The sequence below is a fragment of the Heterodontus francisci genome, chromosome 33 (genome assembly GCF_036365525.1).
Source record: "Heterodontus francisci isolate sHetFra1 chromosome 33, sHetFra1.hap1, whole genome shotgun sequence".
Taxonomy (NCBI): Eukaryota; Metazoa; Chordata; class Chondrichthyes; order Heterodontiformes; family Heterodontidae; genus Heterodontus; species Heterodontus francisci.
This window is the reverse complement of record NC_090403.1, coordinates 53,436,204-53,461,226: the sequence shown is the minus strand read 5'-3', so window position 1 is coordinate 53,461,226 and position 25,023 is coordinate 53,436,204. Positions and strand designations below refer to the sequence as shown.

General features: G+C 40.7%; 1 protein-coding gene across 1 annotated transcript in view; it reads right to left on the bottom strand.

Moving 5' to 3' along the window:
• Positions 1–25,023, bottom strand: part of npepps (aminopeptidase puromycin sensitive) — a 225,265-nt gene that overhangs the window by 59,169 nt on the left and 141,073 nt on the right. The window contains exons 10-14 of the mRNA XM_068013580.1: positions 11,171–11,335; positions 7,923–8,027; positions 4,372–4,432; positions 1,551–1,660; positions 526–589 (exon numbers count right to left, since the gene is read on the bottom strand). Coding sequence (XP_067869681.1) covers positions 526–589; positions 1,551–1,660; positions 4,372–4,432; positions 7,923–8,027; positions 11,171–11,335 — 505 coding nt within the window. The remainder of the gene's footprint in view (positions 1–525; positions 590–1,550; positions 1,661–4,371; positions 4,433–7,922; positions 8,028–11,170; positions 11,336–25,023) is intronic.

Genomic DNA, 25,023 nt, shown 5'->3' with positions numbered 1-25,023 from the left:
CAACATCACAAAGCTAGTGTGTGAAATACAAACTCGTGCAAATGCAGTTAGTGACGCTAAATCAGTTGCTTTCAGCTGGGGTTAGAAGATAGGCATTAAAGTCCTTGTTGGGGCAGGGTAGCAGGATCATGGCACCTGTTTGGGCACAGAGATTGGAAGTTGATATTAAATGCTATGCCTGTGTCAAGATTTCTTGATGCTGGCGTGACATGCAAAAATATTTAGCTCCCCAAGCTCTAAAATTAAGATTTTGAATGTAAAACTATTGAAAAAGTTAAATTGTTTTCTGGCAATGTGTCAGTTTTAGACATAAAAGGACTTTGCAATTGCAACCTTGGAGGATCACAGTACCATAATCAAATCTGCTTTGCAATATTTATTAGAAATCTAAAAGCAGTATCTTTATAAAAGTTATATGAAAAGGGAAAAGTTCCAATTCTGAAAGTTTAGAGAGGTTATTCAGTATTCACAGGGCTAATTTACAAGTAAACATAACACAGCTTCTGTTATTTAATTTGCCCTTACCAGTAAAAGGTCCACTGGCACAGAATTTCTTCTGAGAAATCTTCAGCACACGGCTGTCCCCTTGCTGAAAAATAGATTATATTTTTAGATACCAGAGTACTCTATGTCTAATACATGAAATGAATATATAAGGCTGAACGGTTTGTTGTCAAAAGGTTCCCATTTCTAAAAGGTCACAAGTTGCAAAAAAAAGAAACACATTTTAGTGAAATCCAGAAATAGAAGAGCTACAAAATAGTTTGAACATGGTGTATAGTGCCATAGAGTTTTCAAACACCATAAAGGAAATTGGTACTTTATAGGAAGGAGGGACGGAGAGCAAGAAGCCCAAACAAAGTTTCCCTTTGAGAGGCCATTTCCCTGTACAGAATGGCATTAAATTACTGCTAATGTAGCAGAGCACAAAATCATGTTCCCTATCAGTTGATAAACAATCGAACTGTATGGCACTGTCTAACCATATTTTGTGTTAAGACACCCTGCCTGATACTATTAATACTCCTGCTTCACCAGCAGTCGCCTGCTTGCCACTGAAGTAAAGATTTTTAATTACTTTCCCTTTTTGTAATTTTCGCTCTGCATGTTCCTGGACCATGAGCAGCAATGGGCTAATCAACCACAGGGGTGCCAGAGTCAAATAAAAACATGTCTTCACCCAGCACCTACACACACATACTTCTAGCAGGGTTTCGAGGAGTAAACAGGAGTAGAAACTCTAGCTGGTGTATTCCTCTCCAGTGGAAATTCACTGAAGCCAACTATACTGTCCCACAAGAGAAGAGAGACTTAAGACACAATAAGCCATTGAAGGAGCTCAATTAATTATTTTTCAAAACATAGGAGTTTGCCTGAAGAAATGGTGTAAAACATTTCTGAATGAAGCACTTTTTAAAGAGTCAGCACAGGCATGATGGGCCAAATGGCTTTTATCTGTGCTGTAAATTTTTATGATTCTATAAACCCATTTCCACTCTGTCTTGTAAATATGGACACATTCAGAGATAACGACTGGGTGAGCAACACACCTGCTTTTCTTGAACATAAATGAGGGGAAATCCCATCTGTTTTGTCCAGGAGCTCATCACAGCATTAACAGGTTTTCCGCTAGCTCGTTCCAAACAGCTCCAGAGATCCTCTGAGGAAAAATATGAAAATCCTTAGACTAAAGCATGAAGTATCACCACCTCCAAGATTCAAAACTCAAATTTACAACCACATACAGCTATTAAGAGAAATACAGCAGGGTTTGGGAGGTAAAGCCTGGTTCCGGTATAAAATTAAAACCCGACCACAAATTTTTTTTCCCACACGACATGAATATCCTTCATCCGTTCCGGCAGCAGGCTATTCCTGCAGATAGAGTTGTGGGGAATCATGGGTAAGCCTGATCCTGTGACTTCCCGGAAGCAGCACTGTCCAGCCCGACCCAACCCGAGCCTGAATGCTGGACTCGGAATATAGACCCGACCCGAACCCAACACGTGTAGTTGGGTTCATGTGGGATAGCCAGGCATTATTGAGAGGCACAATGGAGAAGGAGAAGATTAGTGGCTCTGTTATTTCATGACTGACAAAAGACAACTTATGGAAATTTTACATTGTAAACACGCTAGGCGATAGAGAGATTATGTAGCTTACTCAACACTGGAAGACAAAGTGTGCATCTCACGTGTTCCCTTACTGCATATCCATTTTTAAAGTTATTTTATTTGTCAAAATGATAGATGTTTTGGTAAGGGACGGAACACTTAATATTGTGAGCACACAGTGTTTAAGATCTCTGATGTTTAGCATAGTGACACGAGTGAAGACTAAAGCTTGTTGCAATTGTGCCGCAGTTAAACCTCAAAGAGCACCCCTGCTGCTTCAGTTTGACAGTTCCAGTCTTTCTAATGACCAGAGTGGGACTGGAAATTAGGCCCAAATTTTTAGTCGTTTGCACTCTGGAAGCTCTCACAAGGAACGGGTCGAGACTGCCCAAACTCATTCACATCAGAGGGGAAATTTTCATCTTGTCTAGACCTAATCAATCACAGAAGTGAAAGGACTATGTGTTAACTTACTGTTGCACCCTCTTCCTCCCTCCGAATCTGTATTTTGTTCATGTTACAGGTTAAAATTTGCACAAACAGAATAACCCTTTTCTTTTACTAGAAGAGGCAACAGGTACAGTGATGTGATTCTAATCTTGTAGTTCAGCAGGCAATTTAAACCCCCTCAATTAAATTAGAGCCTTAAAATCACTCTCAGGCATCTATTATTTCCTAACTGTGAAAACACATGACAGGACAAATTAAACGTTTACTAATAATGACAATAAGAAGTTATTGCAACATGTAAGAGCCATTTTTGGACAATTAAAGAAATCACTGCCTTTGAATTATACTAATGACCTGAATGTACAGGACACAATTCCAAAGTCTGCCGATGACATAAAACTCAGAAATGTAGTAAACAATAAGGATAGTAATTGAATTCAGGAGGACACAGACTGGTGAAAGGGGCAGACGCATGGCAGATGAAATTTAATGCAGAGAAGTGTGAAGTAATACATTTTGGTAGGAAGAATGAGGTGAGGCAATATGAACTAAATGGTGCTATTTTAAAGGGAATGCAGGAACAGAGATACCTCTTGTAGCTCATCATCCAAATGTTATGCCTTTCTTAAAAGCTTTCAATTTACTCTAATCATGAGTTGTTTTCTGTCCCATTCTAACCTCTACTCTGTGTTGTGTTACTGCGGAGGAATCATACTAACTGGACTGACAGAAGCTTCTTCATTTGTGTTTCATAGACAAATTATATCATAATTTCCAAACATTTTATAGTATTCTGAAACTGTTCACCGTAAAATTTAATTTGGTTTGAAACTGCAAGATGATCAGCCATTTTAGCTTTCTGCCACTCATGAAGCAGTATGAGGTCAGTTACAAGGAGGCCACCTGCATTCCGGAACAGCTCCACTTAATTCACTGCGGGCCAGTACTAATCTGGTATCATACACAATTAAGAAAGCACTCCACTGGCCAGATTATGCTAGATACTCCAGCAGGCTGCTGGGTGTCAAGTAAGGACCAGCACTAAACTACTACATTTAGACAGTTAGTATTTGATGCCAGAAAGGACAATTTATACAGCATCCTATCCCATCTCTCAGATAATCTAAAGCAGTTCATGCAAGATCAATGATTGTTTGCAGTACAGTAATTAGTTAGTTAGTTAGAGATACAGCACTGAAACAGGCCCTTCGGCCCACCGAGTCTGTGCCGAGCATCAACCACCCATTTATACTAATCCTGCACTAATCCCATATTCCTACCACATCCCCACCTGTTCCTATATTCCCCTACCACCTACCTATACTAGGGGCAATTTATAATAGCCAATTTACCTACCAACCTGCAAGTCCTTTGGCTTGTGGGAGGAAACCGGAGCACCCGGAGGAAACCCACGCAGACACAGGGAGAACTTGCAAACTCCACACAGGCAGTACCCAGAATTGAACCCGGATCACTGGAGCTGTGAGGCTGCGGTGCTAACCACTGCGCCGCCCCTAAATTGTTGTTAATTTGCACACAGCCAGCAAATAGAGGAATGACCAGATAATCTGCTTTTGGTGGAACTGATTAGGGAAGAATGTTGATCAGGAAACCAGGACAATTCCCAGCTCTCCTTCCAAAAGTGCCAGTTCCGAAGAAGGGTCACTGACCCGAAACGTTAACTCTGCTTCTCTTTCCACAAATGCTGCCAGACCTGCTGAGTGAATCCAGCATTTCTTGTTTTTGTGCCAGAATAGCTAGTCCACAAAGAGTTAATCTATTGAGATTCAAGTTGAACAGTGCTTACCTGTTGCTGCATTTTTATTTTGAAATTTTGTCAAGTACAAGTTCATTCCTTTTCTGAAATCCTGTAAAGAACAACGTTTTTAAATAAAATTAGCAAATCAATCAAGGTAGCAGGTACAAGATAGCATCCTAGCACAAACTAAAATAAAACTGAAAAAAATTTAGTGACAAGTTAAAATGCTCCTTTTAAAATCAGTTTATTCTAACACAAATGGAACAGGCACAAAATATAAAACAATGTTAATGGCCGAATTTCAGTCTTGCTTCCCTCTTCCATAAAACATTTCATTGCATGTTTATCATCTAGATGCTTACTAACAAAGAATTAAAAATTAACCTGAGTCATACCTGTCACTTGCTGTAACCTATCATTTTCTGACTGTATATTCTTGTAATAAAATGACAGCATTGCAAAAAACAAATAGAAATCTATATACAAGATCTTACTGTTGCTGGGGTAAAGGTTGTTAAATTTGGAGGGTTTTTTTGTTTGATGGTGGAAGAGAAAAGGAAGTCTGGCCAGTAGTACATTTTAGCATCAGAACTGTGACATGGCAAAATACAGTGTCCGCAATCTTGTTTTCAAGGAATAATTCACGATAAGGTTCCACACTGACCTTGTCCTTCTTGATTTCTGAAGTGGTGTGGGGGAAACTTACCCCTAAATTTCGCAAAATCATCTTACCGTATACAAGGCTGAGTGCTGAAACAAGATGCTTCTGCACTCAACCTCAGTGGCTAACTAAGCCACTTCCCACTGTGCTTAGATTAGCCTGGAAATATTGTTTGCAATTTTAGTGTACAAGATTTTGATGCATTTGTGTGACATTTTTCTTATCTACTCTAAAAGAGGCGTAAATCATATTTTAAATGAGTTAATTCCTCTGTTAAAATAGCAGAGAAATGTCAAACATGTTACATGTTTTTACACTAACATCTCAGTCAGTAATTTCTAGGCTAATGGGAAAAACAAGGAGGCAAGGTAGAACCCAAATGTGTTTCAACATGCAGCTTGGTAAGCTGCTAACCAAATTAGGAAGCTCACCATTTTATGGCAAGTATATATTTTTTAAATAGATAAAAATAATATTCTTTAAGTGTGAAAGCTCTTAAATGTTATGGTTCGAAATGTTTTTTCTTTTAAAATTTTGCAAAACAACAGCTAAGGAAAGTGGAAAGAATTGTAACTTGACCTTGAAGGGTTTATTTTTTTCCTCAGCCCTCTGCCATGACTTGCAGATAAACTCAGAGTTGTTATGAACTCCTGCACAAGGCCTGATGCAACTGGGCCCACCTACGTGAAGTAGGACATGAAGATCTTATTATGAAACTTTCAGGTTCAAGTAAATCATATAGCTTGATGCCCACATGCCTGCAGTATGTAAACATGTGATAAAGGACAAAGGGGACGATCTGTGCTTCTTTTAAATTACAAAATTTGCAATGCAACAATAGACTGCAGATCTGTTTTAACAAACCTTGCTAAATCTAAGGCACTCTGATATCAATATTAGTGATCTTGAAACATTTTTTCGTGGAACCCTGCAGAAATGAGGATGATAATCACAGGTTTCCTTCTCCTTCCTCCCATCTGCCCATCACATCCCCTCATATCCCAACTACTATCCTCACAGCTCTTCATTTTCTTGTGATGTGCAAAAAGGTCTATGAATAAGAATTTGACTCTAGTCTTGTTGCCATGGTTTGTGTAAAATCACAGCATCAGACAAGAGTCTGGCAATGAATGTAAAAACAACACTAGAAGGATCTCCTTATTTTAATTACCATTGCCTCACAAATCAGGTAAAACAAGAATGTTTTAAAATTCTGGAAATCTGTTCAAGACCAACAGAAACATGACAATATACAGTGTTTTAAAAACTGTCCAATTGGTGGGAACAAATAGCTTCTAAACTATCAATTGCAAATTATTTTAAAATAAATTTGTAATAATTCCACTCTAATTAATGCAGCAGTTTGAGAATAATGTAATAACTGAACACACCTACAGTATTATCGCTGCTTCTTAAAAAAAGAGAATCTAAAATCTCAGAAAAATAAACACAGTAGATTGCATCTAAGACAGGGAAAGATTTCAAGGTTCTCGTTTGATTGAGGCATTCAAGTGAATTGGAAACGGTTTCCACTTCCCTCATGATATTTGGGCCTTGATTAGATTACAGCCTTGTGATCACCTCCCAGTATCCCTTATTCACATTTCCCCTCTTACATCAAAAAAGACATTTTAAAATTAGATTATAGAACCTGTTTGGATGTACAGCAGCTTGATAGCTGGGTTTTCAGCTCTTACTGTAGGTTTGAATTTAAACCTAAAATCAAATAATGACAAAAAATACACACACAGATAATGTTGGAAATACATGGCAGGGTAGTCAGTAAAAAGGAAAGGCAGGCTAATGTTGCAGGTATAATCAGAATTTATCAGAATTCAGTCCTAGTGAAGGACATACACCCAAAACATTAACTTGTTTTTTTTCCTTCTGAGAGGAGTTCGACTGCCCCTCGAAGTAGTTCCAGAATTCTCTGCATTTGTATATTTTCATTTGTTCTTTGGTATAAAAAAAATACATTTACATAGTGCCTTTCGTGACCTCAGGACACTCTAAAGTGCTGTTATAATGTGGGGAAACAGAGCAGTCAATTTGTGCACAGCAAGGTCCCATCAACAGCAGTGTGTTAAATTACCAGAAGTTCTATTTTAGGTGCTGGTTGAGATAGACATGTTGGCTAGGACAGTGGGAGAACTTCCCTACTCTTCCTGGCATTTTAAAATCGAAGAGTACAAGTTGTTTGAACCTATCTTCTTGTTTCAGTTCTTTGAATCAATCTTGTGGCCCTTCCCTGCCCCCACTTCCTGAGCTCTGTTTTTGTTTGACCTTCTTTGACATGACAGTGTGAAGTGCCACAAGTGTAACCACGATTCGTGTTACAGCAGGGCAACTTCGACAAGAATTATCAACTCTCAGTGTCTCTCTAACCAGCAATATTAGAGAATAAAACACTGTAAATGTGAGTTAACTTAGAAACTAAAATCTAAAAAATGTAGATTTATTATGCCAAGGGATTTTTTTTGCCCACCTTAAGGCAGACATTTAACATTTTGTTCCAAAGGCGACACATCTCTGACAGTGTAACACTCCCTCAGTGCCACACAGGAGTGTCAACCTAGATTCTGTCCTCAAGTCTCTGGAGTGGGGCTTGAACCCACAACCATCTAGCAAGAGTGTTACTGACTACTGACACCTAAAATTGGAGGGTGGGTCAAAATAATTATTGATAACTGCCTCTCCACCACAACCCATCAGGGTAGGGTGCTACAGCATACACTATATAGATAATGATAGATATTTGTGCTGTAGAACCAATGCAGAATTGCCAGCTTTCAAAGACAAACATCAAAACAAGTTGCATTTTTGAACTTTTGAAAGAAGCCCAAATTCTATACATTTCAAAACCGTCTAAACACGGGTGCTAATGAAATCACAGTCCCAGTAACACATATATTGCCAAGTTATGCTTTAAGAGCCTTACCTCGTCCCCAATGTAATTGTGCAGCATTCGAATTACTGATGCTCCTTTGCTATAAGAAATTGCATCAAATATTTCATCCACTTCTGCTGGATGTCCTACAGTGACCTTTAAAAAAATACATTGCATTTTAATGTTTTCTTGTTTAAAAACTGAAGAAGTTCAACCATAATTGGAGTAGGCTAAACAGTGTGTGCTTATGCAAGTATACGTTCTACACATTTATATGCGCCTAAGAATACAAACTCAGAAGTACTTACCCCCAAGGGCTGATCCTGTCAGAATCAAATGTTTTTATTTGAGGTAATTTAAAGAATCCTAAATGCTACAGAAAGGAACTAACTACATTTGTTAGATTTTAGTTTCTAAGTTAACTCACATTTACAGTATTTTATTCTCTAATATTGCTGGTTAGAGACATTCTTGTTGAAGTTGCCCTGCTGCAACACGAATTGCGGTTACATTTGTGGCACTTCACACTGTCATGTCAAAGAAGGTCAAACAAGAACAGAGCTCAGGAAGTGGGAGCAGGGAAGGGCCACAAGATTGATTCAAAGAACTGAAACAAGAAGATAGGTTCAAACAACTTGTACACTTCCATTTTAAAAGGAAGAGTGTGAGAGGGAATGACTCAGGAGGCATACAAGATATTGTATGAAATAGGAAAGGGGAATTTGGAACACCAGTTCAAATTAAAACATGACTGAAAGACAAGGGGATAGGTACAAACCGGTAAAAGGCATGTCCAACACTAATGTACATCTCTCATAAATAGTACTAACTGAAATAGTCTTCTGGATACGATAAACTCTCAAATCATTCAACTAACAGCTTGATGCTGTGATGGGGCAACCTCAGGTTTCTAAGGAAGTATGGACCAAAGTGCATTCTTCTGTGCATTCGATAATCTTTGTCAACATATTATCTCTCCTTACAAAATGTTTACTTGTTTTTTAAAAATAGAAAATAGCAAGGGGAAGCTTGAACACAATATTAAATCCTTTTTAATACTTATTGTACAGACCCAAGAAGGGCTACTTTGCTCTGCGTGGTGAAAATTTAAAAAAAAATGTCAATCTCAACTATAACCAAAGATGAGACAGGAAGTGCCTAGCAGAGTTTTAATCTAACCTGAACTCCAGGGATTCTTGATTCTGTGAATTACAGGGACAGCACAAAATATTTGCATTTATGTTTATTCTGTTAAAGTAGTATTGCAGCTGGTACTAACAACTTGGAAGGAATGGAAATTCAATAAAACATCCTTGACCTGTACACAGCATAAAAGTCAGTGGCATTTCATCAAGACGTTGCTGTGTGGTTTTTTTTTGGATAACGGCGTCGCGCTGCACATCAGTGTCTCTAACAAACCAGCTCCATTGTGTTCTGAACCATAGGTGATGATCATGTGAATATAATAGGCAATCTCCAAAGACATTACACATAGGGAATCAAGACCAATTGTAACCTTCAGGTGAAGTGGATTTAGAAGCTGTGAGCAAATTGGTCCAGGGCATGCAGACATAATTCAGACCTATTTTCAAGAAATATATATTCTGTCCTAACTTATATATTTCCATTTTAAATTCCTGTGTCCACATTTATAATAGGAACTGTCTGCGCAAATTTGTCATGCTTTAGTAACACCTTCCTACTAGTGGCGCTTCTGCAGCAACTCCCCTGGGAGCATCTCATTACAGCATATCAAGGTCATATGGGCAGTTCCTTCCTTAAATGACACTGGAATTTAGAATGAAAACAATTTAATAGGAGGTACACATAGATGCAAGATTTTTTTTAAAGATGCAATTAGATGTGCTAATGGTATTTTTGTGTCAGTTGAATTCCCCCTCCCACTATTTACTCCTCTATGGAGAAAACCAAAATACAAGTATACTAGCCTGAACAATGACCTACTTGAGGGACACTGACAGAATTCCCATATGGCAACTGCTGTATTTACAAAATAAAAAATTAGAATCACTTAACACCTTCTCCTGCCATACCACCCCCCCATTCTCCCCCACCATGGCTCAAGCAACATCCCAGAAATGAAGACTATGAACCAACACCAGAAGCACAGGAAGCATCCAATTTGAGGACCACAAATGAAGGGGTGCCAAGGTGGTGGGTTTCACATAGCTCCAAGATTGCAATGAGCACCCATGACAATAGTCGTCACTAAATCTCCTGTGTGCTGACCCATTTTTTTTCCTGCTGAGCTAAAGTGTGAGAATTTAATGGTGGTTGTAGTACGATGCTGACTCATTAGTGATCAAGTATTTCAAAAGATCGGATATACTTTCTGGCAGAATATTGCAGCTTATTCTTCAATGGCTGATTTTTTTGGGAGTTTATTAATGTGGATAAAATTGCCATTAATTTTCTTACTTTCCTGATAGTCTGATATCCCAACTGTTATTTCAGTAAAGGTACCAATTTTGCACTGGAAAATGACTTATTTAATGGGGTTGGAAACAAGGAATAGCAGATATGCAAAAAGGCCAGAAAGGTGAACATAAGCGATTTCCCAAATTAAATTTCCAGTCAAAGAATCATTGTCTTAAAATTCTACATTTCATTTAAGTTAATGTTTGTGACACTGTATAACAGAATGCAATATTAGTATACTTCTACAGTTGTGGGAGACGTGCTTTCCACAGCTTGGGGAGTTTTGCACCAAATGATATCAGAAGTGAATAATTAATCATGATGGCTGTGCAAAACCTGTTGCGTACTTTTCCAGGACAATTGACAAAACACAAGTGGCTCAGTGTCCCTGGGCTAGGAACCAGGTCTGGAATCTTGATCTTGGTTGGAAAATGCAGGTATATGCAGGAGTGGGCACAATCACACTACCTTCCCAATCAAACGGATTACCTACATTCATTTACAGAACGGCCAGTTAGGCAACATACTGCAAGGCTGTTGATGTCCATGGGAATTTACAGTAAAAGCCAGCACCTTCAGCAGAGAAAAGAAAATTTGCAGGAAATAAAATAGAGGAGCAACAAAAAATGAGAAAAGAACTTTTGAAGAATGTAACCAAAGAACCATTACTCCCATAGAGCACACAGAGTTAAGCTACACAGGTAAGACAATACACCTTTCCACAAATGTTTTTCATTAAACAGAGATATTAAGACCCATGTTAAAATGATAGTGTATCCTGCACCAAGCCACGAAACTATCAAAGCATTCCTGTATCTTCACATGACGTGCAAGGGCTCAGGGAGGAGGAATTGCCCTACCTCAATTGGATGACTGCTGTCAAGAGCATCAAGTTCCAGTGCTCGTGTGTAGTCGGCAGACACAAACTGGGTCCAGATGTCATATTCAGGGAAGCAGTGGTCAACACAGAGATACTCAATCCAGGAAGCAAAGCCTTCATTCAACCACAGATGGGTCCACCACTCCTGCAATCACAGACAGCACAATTGAATTCACCATTTTGCTTTTGAAATACAGTACATATTTTTTTAATTGCCTTCCCAAGGATGAAACTATTGCTGCAGTTACCCTTCCATTTTTGCATCTGTGAGCTGGCTTCAGTTTAGTGTTATTTTGAAAGTTGCAGGGCTTTGGAACACTAAAACCAAACAACGTGAGGCCTCTTTGATAAGACTTGGGCTTAGGCTCAGATTCACATACAGTAGAGCTGGGTTTAAAAAGTACTCAGAACCCACCAACATTTCTGAGATAAACTGAGTATTTTTGAACAGTATGAAAAACAGAATTCCTGTGTTCACAAAAAGCTGATCCACCAGAGACAGCAGTCCTGAGCAAGTATGTATGCAAAGAGTTCGCTCCTGCTGGGAAGAGTGAAATTCACAGCCCATAATATGTATACATCTTGTTTGCTGTACTTGTCACACTCTGGGGCTACCAGTTTCAGACTAATAGTGGTTGACTTAAGGGTAACTAGGGATTGGCATTAAATATTCATTTACCAGTGTCATTATATCCCAAGAATAAAAATAACTGCAACCTTACATACATTTCTAAATAACTCCAAAGTAATTCCTCCCCTCACTTATAAAACAAATGGATCAGGATACAAGGGCTCATCTCATATCCAAACCTTCCTTTTAAGCTTCAGTTTAATTTAATCTATCATTGGAACTCTACACTCTAATGTTGTGATAAGAGTCTCTCCCCAACACATCTACCTTACTGCCTCTCTCCGCCCCACCGCCCCCCCAGCTTCATATCTCTCCTGAAACTATAACTCGTAATATTAAGTTCCCACTTCTGCTCATACCTAAACCATACTTCCATTATAGCTACTATATCCTATCTCTCCATAGTTATTAATACTTCACAGTGAGACATTTATTTTTCACTCTGATTAAAGTAAGCCAAACATAAATACAACCATGACATTTCTGCACAGAGGAAACTTAATTCTGGTTCTTGAAGGATTAAGACATCAAATAAGGAGATGCTCTACATCCTTGGTAAAAGGTGCTCTAGACATAATCCACTGCATTCAATTGCTGTCAAAACCGCAGAAACTAATTTATCATCTGGAAGCAGTGCAGCCTGGCTGTTGCATGACCCCTACATCTTTGGACCAGGAACTGTAGTAAACCCAGATAGACGAGATTAATTTCCCCAGATAATGATGCAGAGGAGTAATCCCTCCGGAAGCCTCAATCCATTTTTCAGTACACATGAGCTCAGTGGAAATGTGTAACCCCCAGTCATAATCAGTGTTAAACAATTTCAAGCATCAAGGTGGGGAAAATATGCTAATTTTAGCTCTTTAAATACTTATTGAATGGAGAAACTCAGCAATCAGGCAGAGTTAACATGGTTTCCTGAAAGGGAAATCGCGTTTGACTAATTTATTAGACTTCTTTGAGGAAGACAGCAAGGAAGGTGGATAAAGGGAAACTTGTAGATGTGATGTACTTGGATTTCCAAAAGGCATTCGATAAAGGTGCCACATCAAAGGTTACGACACAAAATAAGAGCTCATGGTGTAGGGGGACACATATTAGCATGGATTGAAGATTGGTTAACTAACAGGAAGCAGAGAGTAGGGATAAATGGGACATTTTTGGGTTGGCAAGCTGTAACTCGTGGAGTGCCACAGGGATCAGTGCTGGGGGCCTCAACTATTTACAATCTATATCAACGACTTGGATGAAGGGACCAAATGTATGGTTGCTAAATTTGATGACACAAAGATAGGTAGGAAAGTAAGTTGCAAAAAGGACAGAGTCTGCAAAGGGACATAGATAGATTAGTGAGTGGGCAAAAATTTGGCAGATGGAGTGTAATGTTGGAAAATATGAACTTGTCCACTTTGGCAGGAAGAATAGAAAAGCAGTACATTATCTGAATGGAGAGAGATTGCAGAACTCTGCAGTGGAGAGAGATCTGGGTGTCATGGTACATGATTCACAAAAAGTTAGTCTGCAGGTACAGCAAGTGATTAGGAAGGCAAATGGAATGTTGCCATTTATTGCAAGGGGAATGGAATATAAAAGTAGGAAAGTTTTGCTACAGTTGTACAGGGCATTGGCGAGACCACATCTGGAGTACTGTGTACAGTTTTGGTCTCCTTACTTAGGAAAGGATATAATTGCATTAGAAGCAGTTCAGAGAAGGTTCACTTGACTGATTCCTGGAATGAGGGGGTTATAATATGAGTTAAGGTTGGACAGATTGGACCTGTTAGAAGTGATCTTATTGAAACATAGGATCCTGAGGGGACTTGACAGGGTGAATGCTAAAAGGATGTTACCCCTTATGGGAGAGACTAGAACTAGGGGGACACAGTTTAAAAATTAGGGGTCCCCCATTTACAACAGCGATGAGGAGAAATTTTTTCTGAGTGTTGTTAAAGTCTGTGGAATTCTCTTCCCCACAGAGCAGTGGAAGCGGAGTCATTGAATATTTTTAAGGCCGAGTTAAATAGATTCTTGATTGACAAGAGAGTCAAAAAGATTATGGAGGTGGACAGGAAAGTTGAGGCCACAATCAGAATCAGCCACTACCTTATCAAATGGCAGAGCAGGCTCGAAGGGCCAAATGGCCTACTCCTACTCCTGTTTGTAGAACACCAAGATCCTCAATGTCTGGGCTCTACAAGCATGAACTAGATGAATTCAAAAGAATAAAACTCAAACGAGGACTCCAATGCAACTCACGTCCAATTTCAGGAATACTGAATTGAGAGAATCAAAGTGGAAGAGAGAACAAATGCACTAATGTCTGATACTTTTACGTTGCTATGCCAGGTTTTGGGAGAGTGGCTCTATATCAACCTCCAAACACCACTTCCCCCGAGTTTTCCTTCCCACCTTGCAGCCAGAAGCAAAGCTTTGAATCCAGCAGCAGCTGGATTGATTAAAAAAGTGGGGTTCTGTTGCTCCTAGAGTTGGTTATTTCACATTAACAAGTGCAGCCAACAGGAGAACTGCACGTCTTTCACTGGCTGCAGTTTTAACATAAGAGCACCTTTTAGTGCACAATGTAAATAGTTTACACTACATACAAGCGAAGTGTACCAGATCAACATGAATCTTTTGATTTAATTGACAAGTTGTGATTAATACCTCTGAGGCTTTCAGCGATGTCTAATGAAAAGAGCATTTTTTTTTGGTAAACACAGCTACCTGTGAAAATTTAATGTTGGAAAATCCTTGCTAGAGGGGGCAAGTTTTCCTTTGTGTTGACTGTAATGATACCATAGATGATGACTTTTGAAAGCAGATAACAGATTAAAGATATTTGATTAGCTACCAGGAATCCAGATTTGCTGACATAACAGTGACATAACTTGTTTAAAATTTTTTTGGAGTAAAACTTCACCAGTCTTACAAATGGAATATAAAAAAGAAATACAGAGCAAACCAGCTACAGTATCATCCATTTTAGCTGAAATGGATAAAGAAAAGCAAGTTAACATTTTGAGTAATGGGCTCCAAAAGGAAGAGCTGCAGTTGGAATTCAAGAATAACAACACAGGCGTCGTACTAATCAAAGATAATTCAAACAATTCATCCTACAATATTCAGGTGGCAATGGTGCAGTGGGTTTGCACACAGCTCACTCATCTGATGCCACACCAGAATCCAGTGATAAGGAGTCCAAAGCAAAATAGGTTTGAAAATCTCAAACTGTTTCTTTGCAGGTGAGTCCACACAAAAGTAACTCAATTTAGCACAAATTAACAATTTAAAAAGCATTGAAAGATGGCTGGTTTGACAGATAGAAACAAGTTGCTCTTCTGTGCTTGGGTTTAAGACATGCTGTTGGATTCCTGTGAAATATCTACATTGTGCTTCAGTATCAACTTGCAAATTCTAATTTGTGAATAACCATCAGTACCTCTCAATTTGCGAGGTTCCAACATTACATAATTTAGATTACACACACCCTGATTCTATTTTTATATATGAGCATGGTTAGCCTTTCATTTTTTGCGGTAACCTATTTTTGTGAGGGCAAATGATGAAATGCTATTAGGGAACAAAAATGTTCAAATAAACCTGTGTATCCACTGACTAACAATTGGGCCTGAGTTTTAGCAATTTAGACTGGGTTCTATGGTAAAAGGGAAAAAGTGAGGGTTGCCAACACTGACTGGATATATTCCAGGAGGTTTCATCGCATGACCTCCAGCCTCCAACTACCCAACACTCATGCTTCCATGATTGGTCACCTGACAAGTCCACCCTTGCAGCCCAAGAACTAAATGTAATATCTCCAAATTTGCAGATGACACAAAACTGGGTGGGAGGGTGAGTTGTGAGGTGGATGCAGAGGGGCTTCAGGGTGATTTGGACAAGTTGAGTGAGTGGGCTAATGCATGGCAGATGCAGTATAATGTGGATAAATGTGAGGTTATTCACTTTAGTAACAAAAACAGGAAGGCAGATTATCTGAATGGCTATGAACTGAGAGAGGGGAATATGCAGTGAGACCTGGGCGTTCTCGTACACCAGTCGCTGAAGGTAAGCATGCAGGTCCAAAAGGCGGTAAAAAAGGCAAATGGTATGTTGGCCTTCAGAGTGAGAGGATTCGAGTACAGGAGCAGGGATGTCTTGCAGCAATTATACAGGGACTTGGTGAGGCCACACCTGGAATATTGTGTGCAGTTTTGGTCTCCTTATCTGAGGAAGGATGTTCTTGCTATAGGAGGAGTGCAGCGAAGGTTTACCAGACTGATTCCTGGGATGGTGGGACTGATGTATGAGGAGAGATTGAGTCAGTTAGGATTATATCCGCTGGAGTTCAGAAGAGTGAGGGGGGGGATCTCATAAAAACCTATAAAATTCTGACAGGACTTGACAGAGTAGATACAGGAAGGATGCTCCCGATGGTGGGGGAGACCAGAACCAGGGGTCATAGTCTAAGGATACAGGGTAAACCTTTCAGGACTGAGATGAGGAGAAATTTCTTCACCCAGAGAGTGGTCAGCCTGTGGAATTCGCTATCACAGAAAGCAGTTGAGGCCAGAACATTGTATGTTTTCAAGAAGTTAGATATAGCTCTTGGGTCTAAAGGGATCAAAGGGTATGGGGCGAAAGCCGGAACAGGTTACTGAGTTGGATGATCAGCCATGATCATAATGAATGGCAGAGCAGGCTCGAAGGGCCAAATGGCCTACTCCTGCTCCTATTTTCTATGTTTCTATCCCACATCAACTGGAAAGCAAGTAAACTTTTCCTTACCCAACTGCATGAATCCTGATTGTCAAACAGTCTTTATTCCCATCTCTAATATTTTTAAATCTAATGAAAAGGCGAGTTTAAAGAATTTTTTTTTTTAAAAGCATCATTTATTTTAATGCCCCTTTGAACTCTCTGCTAGGTTACTCACAGCAATGACTTGGAGATTAAACTTGCATTCCTGGAGATTCCAGGTCAATCTTGGATGGTCGGCAACCCTAATGAGAGCCACTCTTAGTGATGACTAGATTATTTTTAAAATGTTCCAGGTCAGTAACCAGTCCAACTGACCAGCATGGGATGTAGAGATCAAATCCCAATTGAAACTGATTTTTGTATGTCTTTGCCCAGCAAACAAGTTGCAAGTTTTGGAGGAATTATCAGTTGCACAGAAGTAAATTAAAAAGAAACATGCGGCGGGGAGTTTGGGGCAGTGAGAAGATAGAAGTGGGAAAGGAGAGTTGTGCTGCATTAAACGTGGATCAGTGAGAAATATTATCACCAGCATTCCCCAATGCAGGAGCCTAATGGTTGAGAGATTGGAAGGGGAAAGTGGAGATCAAGAAAAAGGGCGATTCTACAACAAAAAAGGAGGGAAACCTTCAAAAACATTCTAAAACCTTTTGCTCATAAGCAGAATGCGATTAACCACAGCCATTTAGAGACAGGCAAGTCTGTTCTGCCAGCAAGATTTAGTTTATACTTGATACAAGTTATTTTTCTAAGACATCACTCACATCTTTTACTGCAGATGCAGACAGGCAAGTGATGTACTGTTGCCAGAGCAGTTAATGAGCCAAAATAGCACTGAATAAATTTTGCCGCACTGAAGTGCAAACTAAATCTAAAAATGCCAACCCGCCAGCAGCTTCAAGTCACAGACAGGCATAAAGGCAGCTGGAATTTATACAATTACATCATGCAGAGAATACTTCATTACTGAAAGTCAGATCACTGATAAGAGACAATAGGATTTAGAGGGAAAAAACTCCAATTGGATTTACAGTTCATGAAATGAATTGGACCTAGTTGATAAAATAATTCATTGGTGGGAGGGTAGATTATAGAGGAGTGTAGGGCTGCAGGTTCATGCCTGTTGTATCATTTGGGGAAAGTACATAATTTAGGACTGATGTCTCAACAGGAGTGGGAAAAGCCACAAACTGAAGGCACATTCACTTCCCCTCACAGCAGACTGCAAGTCATCGCGGGCAAATGACTCAGCACTGGCTGCCTTTTTGTCCCATCAGTTCGAGAATTATTAGAACTGGTACCCAGTGACTCAAAAAGGGGGACCAAATTGCATTACGGACAGTGTCACAAGTACACCTCTAAGCTTGAATCCAGCCTTGAGTGGCAAAATGGAAGTTACCTTTACCTGCCAGTTGCAAGGGTCCCAAGCTCTTCAGATCCAGTAATTGTACACTGGATTGGAAAATCTCAAATGTCACTCCATTATTTAAGAAATGGGACAGGGAAAAACCAGGTAAATATAGACCTGTCAATTTAACTTCAGTTGTGGGGAAGTTACTGGAATCTATCAGCAGAGACAGACAGATTAAGTATGAATACATCAAAGAGTGGCAGCATGAACTTGTGAAGGATAGGTCACATTCTTTGGATGAGGTCACCAGCATGGTGGATGGGAGTGTGTCTATGGATGTTGCCCAAATAGAATTCCAGCAGGCACTTGATATGGTTCTACACATGAGATTAGCAAAAATGAAAACGCACAGATTTGGAGGTAACCTTGTGACATGGGTTGGTAATTGGTTGGGAGATAGGAAACACAGTCGGGACGAAGGGAAAGTTCTCTAATTGGCAGGATGTGGCAAGTGGTCTGCCGCAGAGACCTGTATTAGCTTTTCTCCATATATTTTAATTTTGTGATGAATGGAAAATCACATATCCAAGTTCGCACAAGACACTAAGTTAGGAGACACAGCAAGATGTGCAAATGGGTGCAGGAAGTTACACTAACATGGTTGATTCACAGTTTCCATCTGAAGTAGCCTAGCAAGTCACTCAGTTTTATCAAACCGCTACCAGTGGTTCAAGGTACCAGACCACCACCATCTTCTCTTGGCAACTAGGGATGGGCAATAAATGCCATCTCAATAAATGGTTATGCCCACTTCCTAAGAACGGATAAAAATACTGTAAAACAAACACTTTTGAGCTTAGACAGTAAACAGTCCATCTAGTCCTCAAGAATTAAATACAATCCTGTTGCCATGTTCTTAATTAGCACTTCACTAAGGGACATTCAATATTGTATATTTATACTGGCAATGATGGTTGTCTTTTCATCCAAAGTCAGTCTAGCATTCAGTAAGATAATAACGTTCTTTACAAAGCTCAGTGGTTTCTTTAGAGGGACAATATTCCAGAACAGTGCTCCTGTTTTAATTACTCAATCTTCTTGGACACAAAGAAGGCACTTAACTTCATGGACACCACACTTTCATAATGTGAGATAAATCAGCTGAGAAAGACATCTTCAATTTGATGGAAAACCCACAACAGCTTTTTGTAAACAAATTTAAGTGTGAAAAGTGCTCGTAATAAGCTTCTTTCAAACTTCATAGATTGAACCACCAGATCCTGCACGATTTTTGACTAATCACTTAACAGGCATCCAGGAAAGTTCATTCTAAACCCTGCAGTTTAACTACAAATGAGACAAGTAATTTGGTCAAAATATAAAACTTCTCCCAACTTATTTTCCATTAGCAGAGAACGTTAGAAAATAAAAAGAACGGCCAGGCAAATTTAAGTTCACATTCGTTTTGCAATTTTTTAATTCATAAAATTCCAATATGAAATTTTTTATCTGGAATTTTCTTCCATAAAGCTCTGTGGAATGGTGCACAAAGACAATCACATATTTTTGAGGTGGCATTGTTAAACACATGAGCCAGTCAATCCTCTCAGACAAAGATTTATATTGTACAGTTTGGAAAGACTCAGCACTTGTAATGTCCATCTAACAGTTGTAGCCTGCATGAAAGATCAGCAAATCCCAAGAGTTCATGTTTAACTCAACAATACAGGCTACAAGCGAGGATCACCAGATACTGTAAACTATCTGCTTGCAAAATTCTTTTACATCATATGTTATTACACTTCCCCTTTCGGTTTAGTAAAGTCAGTTTTAAAAATGTCAACATGAAGCTACTTAAACATAAATGCGTTCACGGCCAATCTCACTGTATATTTCAATGTTCGCTGAAAAGGAAGGCTGACATCAAGAAAAACTGGTTTTGTTGTTTCTTTATAGTTACAAATAGGGACTGAGTAGAGTCAGTACATATATATATATATATTATATAAAAAACAAGTTAAATATAAAAAAATAAAGACAAAGCGGCCATACGGTGCGGAGAGATCTCCAGTGTAACTCCTGACCCCATACCCCTTCATACCTGTAGTTAACAGAAATTTAGCAATTTCAGATTCACAATCAACAATGGTCCCAGCATCAAATGCTGTTTGCAGAAAAGAGTTTCAAACTTCTACCACTCTTTGTGTGAAGAACTTTTTCCTAATTTCACCCCTGAAAGGTATAGTTCTAATGTCTAGGCTATGTCCCCTAGTCCGAGACTCTCCACCCAGAAATACTATGTCTTTATCTTCCCTATCTGTTCCCGTTAATATCTTGAAAACTTAGATCATATCATTAACAATTTTCTGAATTCCAGGGAATACAACCATAGTTTGTATAAGCTCTTCTTGCAATTTAACCCTTGGAGTCCAGCTATCATTCTAGTAAATCCACACTCCACTCCCTCCAAGACCAATGTATCCTTTGTCATGCTCAGAAGGAGCCATGATGAAATAAACAATGAATGGGCGGAATTATGAAGTAAAAGTCAACTGTTGAACTGAATCTCAAAAACGGGCACATTTGTACTACAGACAAAATGGAGTAGAGTTCAGGTGACCTCCCCTGTACTGTCAATAAATAAGCCTGTCTGCAAAGACAAAACTCATTAACTGTCTCTGAATTAGCTCTGGGAAGAACCACTGAAATGGAAAGAAGCCCATTTCATGTTAATGACTCCTACCTACAGGAATGGGACTAACCAAGGTTTTGTAGACAGACTGACTCCACAGCCCAAACCAAGATGAACAGGTATGAAATAGCACCATTTTAACAGAACGGTCCCCATCCAGATACCAACAGATAGCAATAGTTCCCATATCCCGAACCATTGTGTCGTCACACCAGGGGAAATTGCTCTGTGTCACCTGATGGACTTAAATGTGATGGATTTTTACCTTAAACGGTCGCCCTCTGGAGCGAGATGGGAGATCAACCAAAGACCACAGAAAACTACTTTCCAGGAAAAGGCTGTGAGATTGGTCCAGTTAAGGAAGAAACCCTGCCGTTGATACAATACTTAAACTCGCTGCAGCAAAGAACTTAAAAGGTGACCGGTGCCTCCGGACTGAAGTTTTAACACCAGAAATCTAGAATACCTCAGCAAGTCCACGACTGCAAACATCCAGGCCTGCACCTTAGAAACGACTTTCCTCCCGAGACAATTCAACAGGTTTCTGTGAACATCGAACTCTTACATCACTTGGGACATTAACTGCATCTTACCCTTTCCCTTTTATCTATCTTTGTGTGTGCATGTGCGTGCAAACGCGTGAGTGGCTGAAGGTTGTGAACAATTTGGGTTTTGTTGTTAAAATAAAAATTTAACCGTCTTTTTTTAAAAAAACCTATGAAAAAACCTGCAGTTTGTCTATTTGACGCTAAGAAAACACTCAGGGACTGATGCACCATTTTTAACAAAACACAATCTGCGGTCAGTTGGGAGGTGAAAAGTGGAAGCCACCCACACCACTTACCATCTGTCCTTTCTTTCACTGTCCTTACCTTTCTACGATATGCTGCCCAGAACTGCTCACAGTACTATAAGTGTGGTCTATCCAATGCTTTGACTAGCTACGTGACTTCTAACCGCTTATACTCAAGTCCTCGAGATATAAGTCAGCATTTCATTAACCATTTTGATTTGTTTTTGTAACCTGCCCGTGACGTTTTAAAGAGCTATGTACATGGACCACGAAGCCACTTTGGAGCCCCACTGCGTCTAGTCCTTCACCATTTAGAAATTACTTTGACCTATCCTTTTGAGGTTTGAAGTGAATGACTATATTGAAATCCATTTACCACAGTTTTGCCCATGCATTAAATCTCGCAATTTTATGCTTCCATTTCCAGGGCTAAGAACGTTGTCTATCTCATCAGCAAACTTCGATATGTGGCTCTGTACCTCTTCATCTAAGTAATAAAGACAGTAAACATAGAAACATAGGAAATAGGAGCAGGAGTAGGCCATTCGGCCCTTCGAGCCTGCTCCGCCATTCATTATCATGGCTGATCATCCAACTCACAAACCTGTTCCTGTTTTCACCCCATACCCTTTGATCCCTTTAGACCCAAGAGCTATATTGAACTCCTTCTTGAAAACATACAATGTTTTGGCCTCAACTGCTTTCTGTGGTAGCAAATTGCACAGGCTCTCCACTCTCTGGGTGAAGAAATTTCTCCTCATCTCAGTTCTGAAATGTTTACCCAGTCTTCTTCTTCTTTGGCCTCCTTGTCTCAAGAGACAATGGGTAAGCGCCTGGAGGTGGTCAGTGGTTTGTGCAGCAGCGCCTGGAGTGGCTATAAAGGCCAATTCTAGAGTGACAGACTCTTCCACAGGTGCTGCAGATAAAATTGGTTGTCGGGGCTGTTACACAGTTGGCTCTCTCCTTGCACTTCTGTCTTTTTTCCTGCCAACTGCTAAGTCTCTTCGACGAGCCACGCTTTAGCCCCACCTTTATAGATGCCCGCCAGCTCTGGCGATCGCTGGCAACTGACTTCCACGACTTGTGATCAATGTCACAGGACTTCATGTCGCGTTTGCAGACGTCTTTAAAGCGGAGCCATGGACGGCTGGTGGGTCTGGTACCACCGACGAGCTCGCTGTACAATGTGTCCTTGGGGATCCTGCCATCTTCCATGCGGTTCACATGGCCAAGCCATCTCAGGCGCCGCTGGCTTAGTAGGGTGTATATGCTGGGGATGTTGGCCGCCTCGAGGACTTCTGTGTTGGAGATACGGGCCTGCCACCTGATGACAAGGATTTTCCGGAGGCAGCGAAGATGGAATGAATTGAGACGTCGCTCTTGGCTAACATACGTTGTCCAGGCCTCGCTGCCGTAGAGCAAAGTACTGAGGACACAGGCTTGATACACTTGGACTTTTGTGTTCTGTGTCAGTGCTCCATTTTCCCACACTCTCTTGGCCAGTCTGGACATACGAGAGGAAGCCTTTCCCATGCGCTTGTTTAATTCTGCATCGAGAGACAGGTTACTGGTGATAGTTGAGCCTAGGTAGGTGAACTCTTGAACCACTTCCAGAGTGTGGTCGCCGATATTGATGGATGGGGCATTTCTGACGTCCTGGCCCATGATGTTCGTTTTCTTGAGGCTGATGGTTAGGCCAAATTCATTGCAGGCAGCCGCAAACTTGTCGATGAGTCTCTGCAGACACTCTTCAGTGTGAGATGTTAATGCAGCATCGTCAGCAAAGAGGAGTTCCCTGATGAGGACTTTCCATACTTTGGTCTTCGCTTTTAGATGGGCACGGTTGAACAACCTGCCACCTGATCTTGTGTGGAGGAAAATTCCTTCTTCTGAGAACTTGAATGCATGTGAGAGCAGCAGGGAGAAGATCCCAAACAATGTAGGTGTGAGAACACAGCCCTGTTACACGCCACTCAGGACTGGAAAGGGGTCTGATGAGGAGCCGCTATGCTGACTTGTGCCTTTCATATTGTCATGAAATGAGGTGATGATACTTAGTAGCTTTGGTGGGCATCCAATCTTTTCTAGTAGTCTGAAGAGACCACTTCTGTTGACGAGGTCAAAGGCTTTGGTGAGATCAATGAAAGCAACGTAGAGGGGCATCTGTTGTTCACAGCATTTCTCCTGTAGCTGGCGAAGGGAGAACAGCATGTCAATGGTGGATCTCTCTGCTCGAAAGCCACACTGTTCCTCAGGGTAGACACGCTCAGCCAGCTTCTGGAGCCTGTTTAAAGCGACATGAGCGAAGACTTTCCCCACTATCCTGAACAGGGAGATTCCACGGTAGTTGTTGCTGTCACCGCGGTCACCCTTGTTCTTATAGAGGGTGATGATATTGGCAGCGCGCATGTCCTGTGGCACTGCTCCCTCATCCCAGCACAGGCAAAGCAGTTCGTGCAGAGCTGAAAGTATAGCAGGCTTGGCACTCTTGATGATTTCAGGGGTAATGCCGTCCTTCCCAGGGGCTTTTCCGCTGGCTACAGAATCAATGTATCCTTAGACTATTACCCCTGGTTCTGGACTCCCCCACCATCGGTAACATCCTCCCTGCATCTACCCTGTCAAGCCCCGTTAGAAATTTATAAGTTTCTATGAGATCCCCCCTCACTCTTCTGAACTCCAGCGAATATAATCCCAACTGACTCCCGCCATCCCAGGAATCAGTCTGGTAAACCTTCACTGCACTCCCTCTATAGCAAGAACATCCTTCCTCAGATAAGGAGACCAAAATTGCACACAATATTCCAGGTGTGGCCTCACCAAGGACCTGTATAATTGCAGCAAGATATCCCTGCTCCTGTACTCGAATCTTCTCGCTATGAAGGCCAACATACCATTTGCCTTTGTGTCAGCCTGCTCCTGCCCCACTGAACTTATTTCTTCCTATCTAGACTCTATCTTTTCTCCGCTGGTCCAGTCTCTTCCAACTTACATCCGTGACTCTTCTGACGCCCTACGTCATTTTGACAATTTCCAGTTTCCTGGTCCCAACTGCCTCCTCTTCACTATGGACGTCCAATCGCTCTACACCTCCATCCCCCACCAGGATGGTTTGAGGGCTCTCCGCTTCTTCCTGGAACAGAGGCCCAACCAGTCCCCATCCACCAACACCCTCCTCCGCCTGGCTGAACTTGTCCTCACATTGAACAACTTCTCCTTCAACTCCATGCACTTCCTTCAAGTAAAAGGTGTCGCTATGGGTACCCGCATGGGTCCTAGTTATGCCTGTCTTTTTGTGGGATATGTCGAGCATTCTTTGTTCCAGTCCTACTCAGGCCCCCTCCCCCAACTCTTTTTCCGGTACATTGATGACTGTATCGGTGCCGTTTCCTGCTCCCGCCCCGAACTAGAAAACTTTATCAACTTTGCTTCCAATTTCCACCCTTCTCTCACCTTTATATGGTCCATCTCTGACACTTCCCTTCCCTTCCTCGACTTCTCTGTCTCCATCTCTGGGGACAGGTTGTCTACTAATATCCATTATAAGCCCACTGACTCCCACAGCTACCTCGACTACACTTCTTCACACCCTACCTCCTGTAAGGACTCCA